This window comes from Carassius gibelio, chromosome B24, assembly GCF_023724105.1.
Source record: "Carassius gibelio isolate Cgi1373 ecotype wild population from Czech Republic chromosome B24, carGib1.2-hapl.c, whole genome shotgun sequence".
NCBI lineage: Eukaryota > Metazoa > Chordata > Actinopteri > Cypriniformes > Cyprinidae > Carassius > Carassius gibelio.
In genome coordinates, this window is record NC_068419.1 from 4,722,129 (window position 1) to 4,739,631 (window position 17,503).

The 17,503-nt window shown below is 33.4% G+C and overlaps 1 protein-coding gene across 4 annotated transcripts in view; it reads left to right on the forward strand.

Annotated features, from left to right (window-relative positions):
* Positions 1-17,503, forward strand: part of LOC128013461 (anion exchange protein 2) — a 39,789-nt gene that overhangs the window by 1,278 nt on the left and 21,008 nt on the right. The window contains exons 2-3 of one of the 4 annotated variants that reach the window (XM_052596468.1): positions 6,571-6,629; positions 11,401-11,587. In XM_052596468.1, coding sequence (XP_052452428.1) covers positions 11,528-11,587 — 60 coding nt within the window. In that variant the 5' untranslated portion in view covers positions 6,571-6,629; positions 11,401-11,527. Of the gene's footprint in view, positions 1-6,570; positions 6,630-10,123; positions 10,222-10,589; positions 10,734-11,400; positions 11,588-13,622; positions 13,766-17,503 lie in introns of those variants that run through there. The other 3 variants (XM_052596467.1, XM_052596469.1, XM_052596470.1) reach the window with 3 other exon arrangements.

A 17,503-nucleotide genomic window follows, 5' to 3' on the forward strand; every position in this document is an offset into this window, starting at 1 on the left:
AGGCAGAAACAATTCAAACTATGTATTTTATTTGTGAACTTATGTTCTGTTCTTTTTAATAGTTCAGTTTTAAATCTTTTCAGATCATCAGTCATCAAAGCTCGCTAAATAGTGGACACAGACAGATATTAACTTATAAAACTCCCACAAATCATGTTTTCAATTTAAATTTTATGTGATAGAGTGGCCATTTTTAAGTGTGCTAGTTGTTTACTTTCTATTTTTAGATTAGTCTTCCAATTAACGCTATTATATTGTTCATTCAAACTGTTTTGCAAACGTTGAACACGCACAGACAAGAGGGGGGATCTGTCTTATCTCTCTAGCTATTTTATTTATATCTAAAACATTATAGCAAATTATAAAAGTTACATTATTAATAATAAACTATATTAAAGGAAATTTCATACTGGAAATAATAGGTATAATTTTTTTTTTTTCCTGTGGCGACTTAAATTACCGTAAAAAATGAGTAGAAAAATTCATAACAATTTTGAAATGGCACCTAACTTTCTCCAAAAAGATTTGTCAATTTGTTTTCAGACGAATGGCACAATCATTTGTTTAGAAACCTTGAGTCTTTAAGCTGTTGTGGTTAGTGTGTGCTTGTTTCCAGAGGTCAGCTGGATTTAGGTCAGATCAGTGTTGTAAAGCCATCTAGGAGTCAGATTTCTTAGAGGAACAAAGCACTGACTTGGTGCAACCTGTGCTTGCAAGCTTTAAATCGGCAACTTTGCCTTTGTTTTTATAGTGTGATTAAGACATAATGCCAGAGGCCAGCAAATCAGTGCAGTTTACAGCAAAGAAAGACTTCTCTTTGTTGTTCTTTCTCTATCTGTGCTTACCAGAGCATGACTGATGTTTCAGCATCCTCTAGTAATACAGTGAAAATAGAATGCCATTAGGAAATTTTGAGCTGCTTATGTATGTAATAATTTTTTTCTTTAAACAGGTTGAGATTAGCATAATATGCATTTATTCAATATCAGTTTGATTTATCTTATAACTGATTTACCTCCCGTCGCTTGGTTTTACAAGCTTTAGACTTGAATAAAAAAGCTAGCAATGATATTATAAAATAAGCTTTATTCCTGCTTGCATTCCAATGCAGATCAACTGTAAGCCAGTTTCTTTTGCCCTCTCGGAAAAAAAAAAGAGGCAGGCTCATAGTATTTTCCTACGGGTTAAGGTCATTTTCAAAAGTCCTGCATTGCGCTTTCATAATTGTCTGCATGGCTGGTGACGCTAATCAGCTGAATTTTTTTTTAAGGCTGTTGTTCTCACGTAGGCCACGATATTACAAATCTGACACGACTGTTTTGCGAATCAGTCCACCTTGGGTAGCGTGACCCAACACCCGATCGGGGGCTCCTGTGTGGTTTATACAGTACTGTGTTTCCCAGGATATGTGTTACTGTATTCACCTTGTCGTGAGCCGGTTCGATATTTCATTGCGATTGTTTGTTTTGGTGTGACTCAAGGTATGAATGACAGCGTTCCTCTGGTCAGGGCTTGCTTTGTTGGGTTTGTTCACTGCTGTCATATTACAAAGACGTGATTGTCCGCTCCAAGTTAAACAGAAAAAGTGTGAGAACTCAGACAGAGCTTTTGTGTGTCCGTAACCCGAGTCTGCGAAACCCCTGCTGACCGGTGAGCAGGGAAAAACACTTTTGAACAGCTGTCCCAGGGCTGTTTAGTCTTGAAGTGATAATTAAATAAGCTTAGTTTGAGTTTCACCTGTCGTTTCTCTCTTGCACAACTTCAGAATCATTCATAAACACACTTTTGTTTTGGTAGCGCAACACTTGCATCTTGCATTTTGCATATGAACCTGTAAAATGAAATCATGTAGAATTAAAAGAATAGTTTGCCTAAAATGTAAATCTAGTCATCAATTAGTCACCCTCATGTTGTTGTTGTTGTTTTTTTCCATGGAACACAAAAGAAAACATGTGATGTCTGATTTTCATTGCTCTTTTCCATTTAAGTTACAACGATCCAGACTGAAGCATTCAAGCTTTAAAAATGACATGTGAACTATTTTAATGATGCTTTCATGACTCAGTATTTCAGGTCTTTTCAAGCCTATATACATTTTTGAACAGGTGGAAATATTAGTCATAGTTCACTGAATGTCTTCTTTCCAGCAAGTTTTTTACTTCTGCAACTGCTTCGAGTTCAACCAGATCCATGATTCGGATTCATAAACCAATCATTCAGTTGGATTTTGTGATCTGGATCAACCAATTCACAGATTAGATTATCAAAAAATTATAATTGTATTCATTTGCTAACCCAGCTGACACTGCTACTTCTATTGAGAGCACATTTTTTAGTGAATTGCAGTCTATCACACAAAGCAATGCATGGCTTCATAAGAACTATTTGTAGAGTTTTATAGTTTTTTAAAAATGTTCTATATAATTTAAGATTTCTTTTCAAGTTGTTAAATAATAAAAAAAGTAGAAATGTTGCCTCTGTAACTAGTGGCTGAAATAAAATGCTTTTTTAATGTTTTATTTTATTTAAACTAATGCTCTGTTCATTGACCAAGTAACCACAATCATTAGCTTTAGAATCACTCAATATTAACTGATACATCATTCACTATTTTTCCAGAGTATCCTGGGAACGATTTGAGGGTGTATCAGGTGTCTTTTAAACTTATGATAAGGCTAATTTTGAGGCGTTACACCAGTGCTTTGTTTAATTTAGATCTCATGTTCCACTCAATTGAAAACTGAGCCTTCAGGAAACAACTTGGGAACAACTTACAGAAGTTCGTAACTCTCATAAGTTCACCCAGATGGTGTGTTCGCGAGGCTTGCGACGGCATTGATTTGATTACAGCTGGGTCACGATTCACTGCGCTGTAAAGTCTGTTGAAAGTTTACAAAGTGTTTGTGCCAAAACGGTTGCATCGAGCCCTTGTTTGTTGTTACTACATTGAGCGTAGATCTGTTTCTAGCCTTTCTCAAGTAGCGAAACCCAAATTAATTCATGCGTTTTCCATTATCTCTTTGGTTCTGGAAGCAATAAATTCTATTTCTCAATTCAGGTGTATTTTAAGCCACGTTCCCAGTGTTCGTGGTTTATCAGTTTGTGGCTATGGAGATGTTACTCAAACATTCCCAGTGTAGAACTTTACACTGTTGTGCCAAAGGCAAGTCTAGCCAAGTACCAGGCTGCTGTGAAATCTGGTTACGGAGAACTGCGAACCATGACTGTGGCATTGGACAGTCAACTGTGAGAGTGAATTCACTGGATTTGTTTGCATTTTTTAACAGCCACCTGGAAATACGGTGATATTCTTCCATCATCTGTGGATTTGGATGTTGTCACCGCTGTCTGTGCAATTAAGAGGCATCTGTATTTTGATGTAATCATGTTTTGCCGCTGCTATCTTGCATTATGCATGCCAGTGCGCGTTTATGCAATAGCTCTTCTTAATTTTCCAATGTTTTGACACTCTCTTGCATTTGGTTAAACTGACTTCCTTGTTTATCATGACCAGAGCAGTTTGCTGACAATGAAAAGTTAATGTGACAGGAAGACCATGAAGGATATGCTGTTTTCAGCAGGTTTTTACTCATCTTGTTGCTGAATTGTGGGTTTGTTTTTACTACAAGATCTTTAAATTTGTCAAGTGTAAGATAGATTTGTCAAATCTTTTGTTTTGTCAGGAAATTGCATAACCTGTGCGATGCAGACATGCAAGTCAAGACAAAACTGAAAAGCTCAAGAAATCATCTAATGACTGGTCAGAATCTAATTGAAACTAAGGTGTGCAAAATTATTTCATGTTCACATCATCTGATGCATCATGCTTTTTTTTTATGCAGTCTCATTCATCAGCATCTTTTACAGATTTCGTACCACACACCTCACAACCTTTGGCACATCATGTTACTAGTAATTCCTCTGAGGTGCTAATTGTAGCAGTCTGGGAACTTGTAAACAAGACTCCCTGCAGCCTAATAAAATCCCATGCACCATGAGTATGTAGCAGCCAGCCAATCGGGGTTTTGTTTGTAATGTCCATCAGGATGTCCCTCTGAGATTAGACTTCCCTGCCATTTATGTCTCTACACAATTATGTACTCAGTTATGTTTTTTGATGCACAACAAAGCTTTACTCTATTGCTGTCTATTACTCTATTGTTTCTCAACATGGCAACACGAGAGCTGTCAATCAAGACATGGGAAACAAAGTAACTTGCATTACTAGAAACAGTAACTCCAATATTTAACTCTAAATTAAAAAAAGTAATGCTTTACTAGTTACTAAAGTCATCTGATTACGTAACTCGTGTTGGTTGTAATGCATCAACACTGTAAGTATAGATTGAAAAAATAAGTGTTAACTGAAAAAATAAAAATAATTATATATATATATATATATATATATATATATATATATATATATATATATATATATATATATATATATATTTATTATTATTATTATCATATATAATATTATTATTATTTTTATTTTTTTTATTTTTTTTCAGTTAACAATTTTTTTTTTTTCTAATAACAGTTTTTCCAGGTTTATTTTTTATTTTATATATATAAATGGAAATAGCACTGCTTGTAGCATTTTAGTTTTATTTTCTAGACCCATTAATAAAAAATAGTGCAGCATTCTAATATCAGCCATTTTCTTGGTTAATGGCCACAATGTGAACATAATTATTGGCTAAACCTTATCAGTCAGAATTGTGATTTCTGTGCGTTTCTATTTTTATACTGTGTATTATTAAGTCACTATAGCACGTTGGATTATTAGGGGTATTCTAGTCGAAATTAGTCAGATTGTTGCTCAAGACATTTCAGCATATTTCGCTCTCCCTAGCTGTGAACTGATAGTTGAGATTCCTGGACATCTGACCTCACCCATTGCAGTGGGAGTTACAGCTCTAATGTTGTGAATGGAGACCGCTCGGTTTGTCATGCTAATGGTATGACAAACATAAATGAATGACGTTAACTAACTTTTATAATGACACAGTCTTGATACTTTAGGAGTGGTATTCACAGGAATCATTGAGGAATTCTCGTTTAGTCTGGTTTTGTGCAGTCTTGTGCATAAAACTCTGTGGTACCACTTATAACTGACATCTTGGTCTTAAACCATACTCTCAAAGAGGTCACTGACCAGTCCAAGTTCCTCTGTTCCTGAAGGTTTTTTGGGATTGAGGAAAACCCCAAGCTTTGAAGCGGACTTTTAATTCTCTGCGGCTGGTCCTTTGGGCTGATCCAAGACCATGTGACTCCCACTGACACATACTCATGCTGCTACACACACACACACACACACACATACACATATACACACGTGTGTGCATTTTACACACACTTGGCTGTTGGTTCAAACAAATAGTTGCAACTTGAAACAGTGCTTGAGTTTCAGGTTTTAGATGTTTTGTGCACATGTGTCCATGCAGCCACCGATATTAAGCTCTAAAGTTACTTATTTTTCTTATATAACCTTAAATAGAAGTTTTGGGGTTTATTTTTAGGGTGTATTTAGGGTGTTATTGTTACTGCATTATTAAAATCAAAAAACAATTATAATGATGATGATAATAATGATGGAAATAATTTTTTTAACTAAATCATTAGATTTTTTTTTTTTTGCATTATTATTACTCATGATAGTAATTATAATGCAAAAAAAAAAAAAAAAATTCTAATGATTTAGTTATTTTGTCAAAAGCAGAAATAAAACCATTAAAAAAAACAACAACTTTTTACTGGTTTTCAGAAATCTAAGAAATCTAAAACAAGTTTGCAGCAATAACAGTTGTATTTTCACTTTTATAATTATTTTTAATATTAATAACAACAACATTTAAAAATATATCAGAATAATAATAATCACAGTGCTAGTCATAATTATATTAGTAACAATAATCATTATTTTAATACTGTAATTATTTTGTCTTGCTGTATTATTAATCATCATTATGTATAATGCTGATGTAAAAGAGTAAAGATTAATTAATATTATGTAATCATTTGTAATAATAATTCATTATTGTGTTTTATGGTAGTAAACAAACAGTTTAATATCTTTAGCTAATATTACACAAGAATAATAAAAAGCCTGTTAAGCCACTGGTAAATAAATGAAACTCCTGTAATTGTTTTTTAAGAATCGTTTTGTGGTTATTATGCTGTCAGTGGCGTTTACTTCATCCATCATGACGTGATGCAAGGATAGAATGATGTCGAACAAGTGTCCTTGTCATGGTTAACCTTTCCTCACATGACACATTTACTGTTAAAATGCCTTTATTTGTCATTTAAAGTACAGATGGGTATGAGGTGTGTGAGTGAGTACTGTATATGTGAGGGTATGAGTGTGTGTGTGTCATAGCTGACTCAATGCTGAGCAGCGGTCACATGGCCGGCCGTCAGAGGTCTAGGGGAGGAAACTTAATCTGGTGGAGGAAGCGATTTACCCATCAGTGCTGGTGTTTGAGTGTGTGAGGGAAACACTGCAGATCTCTGACTGTCTCTCTCTCTCTCTCTCTCTCTCTCTTGCTGGCGTTCTGTACACAGTGGCTGTTGGCTTTACACTAAGATGTCAGCGGCAGCTTCTCTGCAGTAAGCACATTGAGGTGAGTTTGTTTGTTTCAATTTTGCATTGTTTGTTTAACTGTTCATTTTTATTTTATTTAAACATACAAATCAAATGCTATTATTTGAGTTCCATTTGCTATTTTAGTAACTGGTGGCTATTCAATCACCAATTCAGTTGATCCAGCAGAATTTTGTTTTGTGTAAAACATTTCTGCATAACATTTTATAAGAGTATATAAAAATGACAAGGATGTGGTTAGTAATTACTAGTTTAATTCCAAATGTGATTTTTTTTTTTTGTGACTGAAATTTTGCATACACTTACATAATGTTTAATGCATATATGCTTTTTAATTTTTCAGTGAATATTACTTTTATCAAAATGATGCAAGGTTTAGTTGCAATGTACCTAATGATTTTTTAATTTTCCATTTTAATTGACCATAAATGTTTTTTTTTACAATTTTAACAAATGGTAGTCATTCAATCATCAGCTCACTTGATCAAATTTAATTTAGTTTTATATAAAAGAGTGTCTAAAAATTATAAAGATGTTGTTTGGTAACTTTAAGATTAAATTTTGTATGATTTTTTTTTTTGGTCATTTAATTAATCTAACTTTTTTTTCTAAGTGATGTGTTTGTATCAACACAACAGAATGTACTATTAATTTATAACTTGTTGGCATCTGGAATTGAAATTCAAATAGTCAGCATATCATGATGGATCACTAGACATTGCTAAGTCAACAGTGAAAAGTCCACTGGTTTACTGATATCACCCAGTCATCATTTAGTCTGTGCTTTTATTTTCCCCTTAAACTCAAGTTACTTAATGAGCGTTAATGATCTAATGAATCAAATGATCAACAGACATGGTCTGTGTGTTTGTATGTAAAGCTCAGAGCCTGCGTGGCATGTCTGGTGAGTTTGATGAAGTCATTAAACATCACTAATCTCACAGCAATAAGCATTTCCAATGTCCAGCCTGTTCTGTTCTGTATTAAAAATTCAAAAGTTGAAATGAAAATGACGTCATTTTCGTCCAAACCGAAGTAACGTTTTGTAGATGCTATAGTGCTTAACTGATATTTAGTGCAGTCGCACCGTTTTTATTGTTAAGTTACTTCTGTAGAAGTTTTTGCTAATTAAATAATTGTAAATAATAGGGATGGTTCATCCAACAGCTGAATAGTTGTTAGTGAGGCTGACTAATTGGGAAACACTCAGATAAACATCTTTGGCCAAAAACTTAAGCATCATGCCACAGTCTGCTGCATCATGTAAAAAATAGTTCAACTTTTTAAAACACGTTTGCATTTTTCCATTTCGTTGCACAATTTTTTTTTTAATGCAACAAAGCATCTTTTAAAAGAACACTCAGGTGTTTTTTTTTTTTTTTTTTGAACATTCGTTGTAGATTAATGAATTTAAAATATTAAGTAGGTGCACAATTAGTCACATCTGATTGGCTTTTGATATGAACTTGTGCCTATTTGAGTTAATGATTTATACTTTGAAAAAACAACATAAAATTGCATTAAACAGTCCCATAGGCTTTGGTTCTAAGTGAATTTTTCTTTTTTCAGGTAAGTTTTGTTATTTTTTTACAAACTTGAGAGTTCTAGACTTGATTATCCAAAAAAAAATTTTCTTATGTAATTACAGATATTTCTTTGCAGTAACCTGACATTAAGTCTTGATTATGAACATTGTTTATAGCTCACGTGTCGATGCTTTGAACCTGCAACCTTTAGGTTTCCAGCCCAGATCTTTAACCACTAGGCCTCACCATATATTGCTTGATCCAAACCAATTTTTTGACATTTTCTGCATGAGGTTTAAAAACAGCCTCACAAACATGTCTTTCATGTGGATGAGCCGTTGGTCACTATAAACTAGGAACTCTATATTTGCTGTGCTACTCAGTCATTGAGCATTTTATATTTTTACAGTGAGGTTTCCGCATTGTGATTGAATGTCTATTTGCAGAATGGCATCTTTATTGGCCGCCTTTGCTTTGTCTGAAATTATATTTTATAGACATACTTGAATTTAATCCAGTAAGCCTGTTTGCCTTTCACGAAAGCAAAAGGATTTTCCCAACTGAGAGTGCTTGATCCTGAGCTCTGTTTGGGACGAGAGATTCCAGTTGAAGTTGGATAACTTTAACTTAAATTACAAAACCTACAAGTTACATGTACAGTGGCTTGAATTGCAATCCTGTCTGACAAGAAATTAGTTGCATTTGATCCCACTTTCTTTATTCTTGCCAAGACTATGTCCACCAAGTGCTAATGCTTTGAATTTCAGAGGATAAAGGTCTTTGTGTTCACATTCAAGGTGTACAAAACCAAAGGTGATTTTGCAAGTACATGGTTAAATGTGGTAGACAAAAACAGTTGCTAGAAGTGGTTACCAAGTTGACGTCTGGAGGAAATGGAGAGGGAAATTGAATCAATAAGATTCAAACAATAAGATTCCTTTATTAATGAAAAAGGAAATACGCAGCAATGTTCTTGGTAAAAAGTAAAGGTGAAGTTTGCACACTATAAACAGAGGTTTATACCGTGCAGATGCACACCTGGTTAAGCTAACTTGAGCACTGGAGGTTGTTTGAAATCAGCAAACATCACAGCAGCAAGCCGACGATCATAGAATGGATTGTCTTATCTTTCATTGTGCAATTGTAGATACTTCCTGTTTTAAAAGTACTTCCTTTTTAAACAAAGAAACTTAAGTTACATTTTTCCAATGTTAAAATACTTTGAGGAAACCACTTTGTTCCAGGTGATGCCTAAAATGTGTGTTTTCTCATCACAAAAGTGTAATTTCCATCTTCTGCTTGGAAATCCATTTGTTCTGAAACTAATAACCTTGTACGTGAAATGAAGGACAAATCCATTTGTGACCCTGGACCACAAAACTAGTCACTGGGGTATATTTGTAGCAATAGCTAAAAAATATTGTATTGGTCAAAATGCTCAATTTTACTTTTATGCCAAAGATCATTAGGATATTATGTAAAGGATTTCATGTTCCATGAAGATATGTTACAAATTTCCTACTGTAAATGTATGTATAGAAAAATGTACTAAAGGTTTTGTGGTCCAGGGTCACATTTTTGAATAAATTTTCTGTCAAATAGCCAAAATATCCAAAAATGTCCTTGATTCAAAAAATGTGGACATTTAGTGAATAAATGCCCAGATTGTGTCACAAATTTTGATTGTCTCTCACAGAACTATTTATCATGTGGTTGATGAACTCAATTGGTCCGAAAAAAAAAAACGACAATGAAATTGTCGACCTTCCAAGAAAGTCTATACCTAAAATTAGCATTTAAATAAGACATTTCAACATTACAATATAGCATGCTCTATATTTAGAAAACTCTTAAAGATAGTACGACCAAGTTCTTAGAACACCGTTTCCAGATGAAATAATGCAATAAGGATTTTATGTTATTTTTAATAAGGGGCGGTTTGAACTTGGTATTGCACTGATGCTGTCCAAGATGAATAACTGGGCAGGTCCACAAATGAACACACATGTGACTCCTGTCATATAAGAGTCAACTGCTTAACTTTACCATAGTTCTGGTCTCCCTGTAGGTCATGTTCCTCTTTAGGTAAGGTCAAGTTATTTTGAGATTACTTTATTACAATCACTTATTTGGGTTACTTTCTTATTCAAAATGCTTTTTATAATAATGCTAATTAGTCAAAATATCCAGCATAATATTGATTGGATTTACTTTTATAAAACGTTACAGATGTTTCTGACAATAAAAAGTTTCAGTTTGATTGGAATGAGTGTTCAATATTTTAAAAACATGTGGAATGATATTCATATTAAGTTTTAATAAGACCATGGTAGAACTTTTACACATTTAATGCAAGACCTCAACTTTGAGCATCATGATCTCCAATTACAAGAGCGCTTAGATCCACGATTCAGCTATGAGAAACGCTTAGATGAATCAACTAAAGAAAGACTTGAAAAAAGGAGTGTTGACGTCCTTGAATGTTCTAGTTAGAGGTCAAACCTCAACTCAACAATCAAACAATTGTGTTTCTGCACAGACTACTGCATCAAACCAAAGGTTACTTCCACAAAGGACTAGTTATTAGCAGTTAAAAGGTTGGTTTTCTATTAGAAATTGGTTACTTGTGATTTATTAAAGGTATTATATTTGCTTTGTAACACTTTACAATAAGTTCTCAATAGTAAATGCATTTACCTTTAACATGACATTTTTTTACAACATTTATTAACATTTGTTAATTTTAGTTATTGAAAAACGATTGCATAATAGTTATAAGTGTATATTAACTAACGTTTGATTTAAAAAATGCATTAGTTAAACATTTTTTTTAAGTATTGTTTATTGTATATTCATGATAACTAATGTTATCTAATGTTGACCTGAACCTTGCTATAAAATGTTATCTTGTCTTGAACTCAGTATGAAGTGGTACATATTCAAGCAACTAATGAACTGTTGTGATCTTTGTATGGTGTTCAGTTGAATGAATGATAGTTGAGCCTATCTTAATCTACTGTAACATCACATCCAATATTTTATGGTTATTTTCAAGCATTAGTCTCTTATCATCGTGTTCTTACAGTAGCAACTTTATCTGGTTTTTATCAGTCTTTGGATACGAGGTGGGGCTGATATGTTGTAGTTTAAGTTTATTTACACCAGCAAATTGTTTAATCACACTGTAAACCTTTTTTGACTGGTATAATATAAAGGCTGTAATTGGCATTGAACAAATTATTTAATGTTTCAAACTGTTTGCAGGTTATGCTGCCTATAAACTCCTGCTTGAGTCTCAGTGAGAAAGAGAAAGGCTAAAGCCTGTGCAGATCCGATTGTTGTTGAGCTTCTCCTGTGCGTGCGTCTTCACCGCAGCGTCCCGACGTCAACCATGAGCGACCCCGTGACTTCAGATGAACTCACCAATGCTGTGGCTTCAGTCCTTCACAACGTAAGTCAACTACTTTATTGATTTAAAGAGTTAAAGTGCAAATGTTCAAAGCTATTTAGATCGAACTGTGGGGTTTTATTTGTGTATTTCTCATTTTTCTGTAGTAAAAAACTAAGTGTCACCCCTTTCAATCAAATAGTGTGGTAACAAACTTACAATAATTATTATAATTTATACAAGCTTCCCGTCAATTAAGGATTTTTTTTTTTAAAGAAGTTTTGGTCTTTTGGTCTGCAAGGCTGCATTTATTTGGTCCAAAATGCAGAAGTAAAACAAAACGGAGAAAAAAAAATCAAAAATAGGAAAAAAAAAATATATATATAATAAATTATCTATTATTTATGTATGTGTGTGTGTGTGTGTGTGTATATATATATATGTGTGTATATATATATATATATCTATATATATATATATATATATATATATGTGTATATGTATATATATATATATATATATATATATATATATCTATATATATATGTGTGTGTGTGTGTGTGTGTGACTGTGTACACATTTTCAACAACATTACTTCTGTCTTCCGTGTCACATGATCATTCAGAAATCATTCTAATATGCTGATTTACTGTTCAAGAAACAAGAAAACAGTTGTTGCTGCATAATATTTTTATGGAAACAATTACTGTTTATTATACTATATTACAATGCATTTTAATATTCAAATAGAAAAGTTATTTTACATTTTAATAATATTTCACAATTGTTGTCATCAAATGTCTGTTATAATAAGCAACTTATTCCATATATTTGGTTGTAGTGTGTTTAATGCAATATATTAATCATTTATGTTAATATATTTTCCTTGCAGTGTATTGAATGATTCCTGTGGGATTTACGTGATTCTCCAGTAGGAAATGACTAAAAAATAAAAAAAAAGGTTAATAGATGATTAAGAAGTATATAAAATATTGGCTAATATAGTTAATTAACAACTTATATGTATACATATACAGGAAAATGTAACATTTTAAACAGTAAATTCATTTATTTGCACAATAATTCACTAAATTAAACTGAAATTGTTAATTGTATTGGTGATATTAGGACTGCATGAAGAGCTAACGGCTTATAAGCAGATAATTTATTGGTATTAAATAATATTACCATTGTACCATGACCTGAAAACCTTGGTTAAACCAAAGAACTGCATGTAAGTCATGTATGCACTGTAATTTTTTATTTTTAGAAATCATTTGTCGTTGTTTTCCATCAGTAGTAGCCTCATTCATTACTTTCATATATTTTATTCTTTGAAAGGGTATAGCATTTAAGATCCAGGCAGACTTCCCAAACAAACCTCTGTGTTGTAATTATCCGTGCGGTCTCTAATGGTCCGGTATCACTGACAGATACTATAAAACTCACTCAGGCAACTCAAGGGAAACTCAAAGACCTTTTCACCCACAAAATTGACATTTTTTTTTTCTCCTGCAGCTGTTTGCTGTGATATGCAGCAACTTTCTGTGACTTGAATTGCATCCTCTCCAAACCCACACTCCGCTGAATCAGCATTCCCAGGGTTCTGCCTTTAAAGAGCCAGCTCTCTTTTGACACAAATGTAGTCTCTTCAATCGAGTTCTTCTTCTTCTTCTTATTATTATTATTCGAGTTCGAATAGCTGTCAGTGTGTCTTTTTTATTCTTTAAATAAACATTTTTATGGACAAATACCACTTTATTAGCATCTTTATGCTGGTTCCAAGTTGCAAACATATTAATAAACTACAGATTTTTAAAAGTAAAGCTAAGTTTTAGTCTAGAAATGTGAATTGGCCTAATGGGTATGGATTTCTCATTGCGAGTTAGTATAATTCGGAGCTTAACTGGTTAACTGACATTGGCTGTCCTCTTAATGGCACGCAACTGTTGATCCATAGGTTAATGATCAACCCGATGACACGACTTCTGGTTTTGGGTGTGTGTATGTGGGGTGTGTTTGGGGGAAGACTAGACAATCAGTGATTGGAGTTCGAACGAGGCCTGGCGTGGTGAAATTGGGCCATTCCATATCCTCTTCCTGCTCTGGTCATGTGACGACAGGTTGCGGAGGAGTGTACGGGTTGTGTTTGCTCATTTTTTAGATTTGCTAGGATTTTTTTAACTTTCTCTCGTGTTTAGATGTGATAGATGACCAATGGACTTCCTGTTCAAGTTAAAGGTCAGTAATTTATGCTGTTTGCTTAGGTTTAAATTAGCTGTAGTATTACATCTGTTACCTTGACCATCTTTATGGTTCACAGTGAGGTGTGTTGCATTATAGTTTCTGGTACTCTGATATCAGCCATCGTTGAGGAATTTTTGCGATATTTCGTGATCGGATCTTGTAAATCAATGATTTGGCAAACAGTTGAGAGGGTTAATTTGGGAAGGCTGAGGACTGGTGGATGTTGCTCGGAGTAAACATTGAAAGGGGTGTTTCTACAGGTTATCTACGCTCACAAATGTGATTCATATCATGCCAGTATAATACTGCTATCTTTAGTTTGTTGCATTGCATTGTTTTGTTAGAAGTCAATGTCACATCTGTTTAAATTAGTTATTTGTAAAACTTTTTTAAAATGTTGTTTTGTTTGCATTTTTGTAAAAAAAATGCATATTAAAAAAAAAAATATATATATATATATATATATATTAGTGCTGTCAATCGATTAAAAAAAATTAACTAATTAATCGCACAATTTTTTAAAATTAATCGCGATTAATCGCGATTAATCGCAATTAAAAGACTGAAACTTTTTGGATATGTAAATGTAAAATGTAAATAATTAATGTAAACTCAAGACAAAGAAACTATTTAAATTCAAAATATGATTGTTTATTGGAATTTTTGTTTAACTTGTAACACAGATTTTCTCATGTAAACAACATACCTGCAATAAACCATCAATATCCTCCAAATTAACTGTTGGCTTGAAAGCCATATTTATTACAGAAATAAAAACACAGGCATGTAAGTACCATTTGAATTTCAAAACAATCAATGCCAATAAAAAACAAAAATGATTTCCATGTTGAATTCTAAGTGGACTGCAAAAAAATTCCAAAGTATAGTCATTGCCAGTGCTTTAAGTGGGCCAGTATGCACAGGTACTCAGTACCGCCACTTCCAAATATAGCTCTTGAGCGTACCGCCACCTCTCCATGCGCCCAGAACGTGCTTGTAGCGTACCGGTACGCTCATTTGGACATCTGTTTTAATAGAGGTTTTAATCTTTTACCTGCACTGCCGATTTTCAGAGCGCCCTTCACAATGCAAGCTTCCTAATTCATCCCACCCAGAGCAGAAACTACATTACCCATTCACCCTTAAGTTATACAAGTGAATAGCGCATGTGTCGCTTTTCCCACTGTTAAGTGTCAACAACTCAACGTGGCCGGAGAAGGTGTGTGAAACTCGTTGTGAGTTATACTAAAGCAAAATCTTGAGTATTTATTGTCTGATAAACATTAAAAACTGTCTGCGGAGGTTGAGTCGTCCTGCAGCCCCCGCTGGCTGCTCATTGGCTGCAGCATCTTTTTTCTAAGTTCTAAAAAAATACCGTAGACGGCAAGGCACAAATTTAGATATTCATTTATCTAATTAATCTATAGCCTATGCACAAAGACAATATGATCTTTTTGTCCCCTTTTTGTTTTAAAGCTTGATGAAGAGAGAGAGCGCAAGTTGCTGCAGCTGCGAGGAGGACAGTGATGCACGCGTACAGGAGTGATTGACAGTTCGCGGCACTGTGTACAAAAAATACTCCGCTACACAATTATTTCTTTATTTTCGTTTAAGCTTATTAACGTTAGCGTTACAGAAAGGTCTGATTTACGCACTGTTACAGTCATACAGTCATAATGTTTCTTGTGGCAGACTGAAGAGTAATCCGGCAGAGTTTTATACTGAAACTTTCCGTCTAAAAGTCCTTCCTTGGTCTTATCCATATTTCTTTGCACGTTGAACATACATAGGCCACAACTGGAAATAAAAAAAACTGCAACCGCGTTAATTGCGTTATTTTATTTTAACGCGTTAAATATTTCAAATTAATCGAATGCGTTAACGCGCTAATTTTGACAGCACTAATATATATATATATATATATATATATATATATATATATATATATATATATATATATACACCGCAATTCTTCAAATAAAATCTGGTGGTCCAATAAATGCCAGGCCTCTTATAGTGGCCGGGGGCGTGGTCAACACGGACAAATAAAGGCCGGGGGGGAATTTGTGCAGCAGAGCCAGATAACGAACGTACACGCCCACTGCCGGAGCATTTCTCGTTCTCGAGGCAAGAACCGGTTGCATCGGTTTTTGGATCACCAGTACTTCTATATATATATATATATATATATATATATATATATATATATATATATATATATATATATATATATATATATATATATATATATATATATATATATATATATATATATATATATATATACACACATACATACATACATACATACATACATATACATATATACAGCCTAAAGTAATACATTATTAAATTAATACAATTAATAAAATACATTTTAAAAAAAGTAAAAAATTAGATTTTAAATATTTAAATATGTATTTATTTAGTCAGTAGTATATTCACTGCCATTTCTTTTCTTTTTTTTCATGCCATTGATGTCGCACCAGTGTACTATTACTACTGTAAGTGGTTAATTTCTTTTACACAGAATTGCAATTTCTTGTGTGTGGTCTGTTTTATAAATAAATATAAAATTTATATTTATTCATCTGTATTTATATTTTAATATATTTTATATTTGTAAATATATTTTGTTTAATTATTGGAATTCTATTGTTATTCTCTACAATATTCTGCAATTAATTTGAATTCAGTTTGAACACCATGTGCAGACTCCATTCCAACTTCATTTGGTCAGTAATTACATCATTTCATTCTTGGCTTTCATTAAAAAGTAATCAAATATGAACATTTGAATATCTCCCACTACCTTATTTAATGATTCAGTATTTGCATACTGATATTAATTGGTCACTCTTGCATATACAGTAGATACTGAATTTTAATTGGTCTTTTTTTCAAACATCTTTAAATCTAAAGTTGTCAACTGTCAAACAACTGCTTATACTTTTTTCTTTTGAAGTATATGGGTCTTCACAATGATGGTTTATTCTCTGCTTGTAAAAGCAAGGGTTGCGTGGGCTCTGTAAGGCTCTCTCTACCCTCGGCTCTCCATATATAACGCTTCCTCGTGTTGCACGCGTGCGTCTCTTGCTGAGTCAGTGGGATTTCAGACACCTCACAGATCTGTGCGGCTAATCTCTCGCTGGCCGTACGCTCACATCAAGAGACTTTGCTTTGGCCAGTGGCTCCTCATGTGAACTGACACTAATGCCGCTCGGGAGCTGCTGATGTAAGCCACTGCTTGTCCTCAAAGAGTTTGGCTGGACTGGAGTGCTCTTATGGGACGTCTAATGGTTTATTTTGGGTTCTGTTTGCGGTCTTGTTGGCCTGAGCGCGGTGGGTCATTGAATCATGTCTTATGTGCATCTATTACTAGGCAAAGAGCCAAACTTCAGTGTAGTTTCATTGTAGACAAAAGTATTTCATGTGGATGGATACTGACCACAAGTCTTTTATGGAAAACTTTGATTTGTTACTTTTTGGTAAGGACAGGAGCATTGGCATAATTTCTTGACTTTCTCCCTTCATATTTTAGTATTATTTGAGATACTAGTATTGCTTTAATTCATATTTAGAACTCATTTATTTTTATATTTTCCATTTTATTTTTAATGTTAAAATAAAAGAAAAATATTTGGTGTCATTTTAATTAATTTTTTAAAATGTCTTTATAGATTTATGAATTAAAATAGTTTTTATTTTATTTTATTTGCAATGTATTTTATG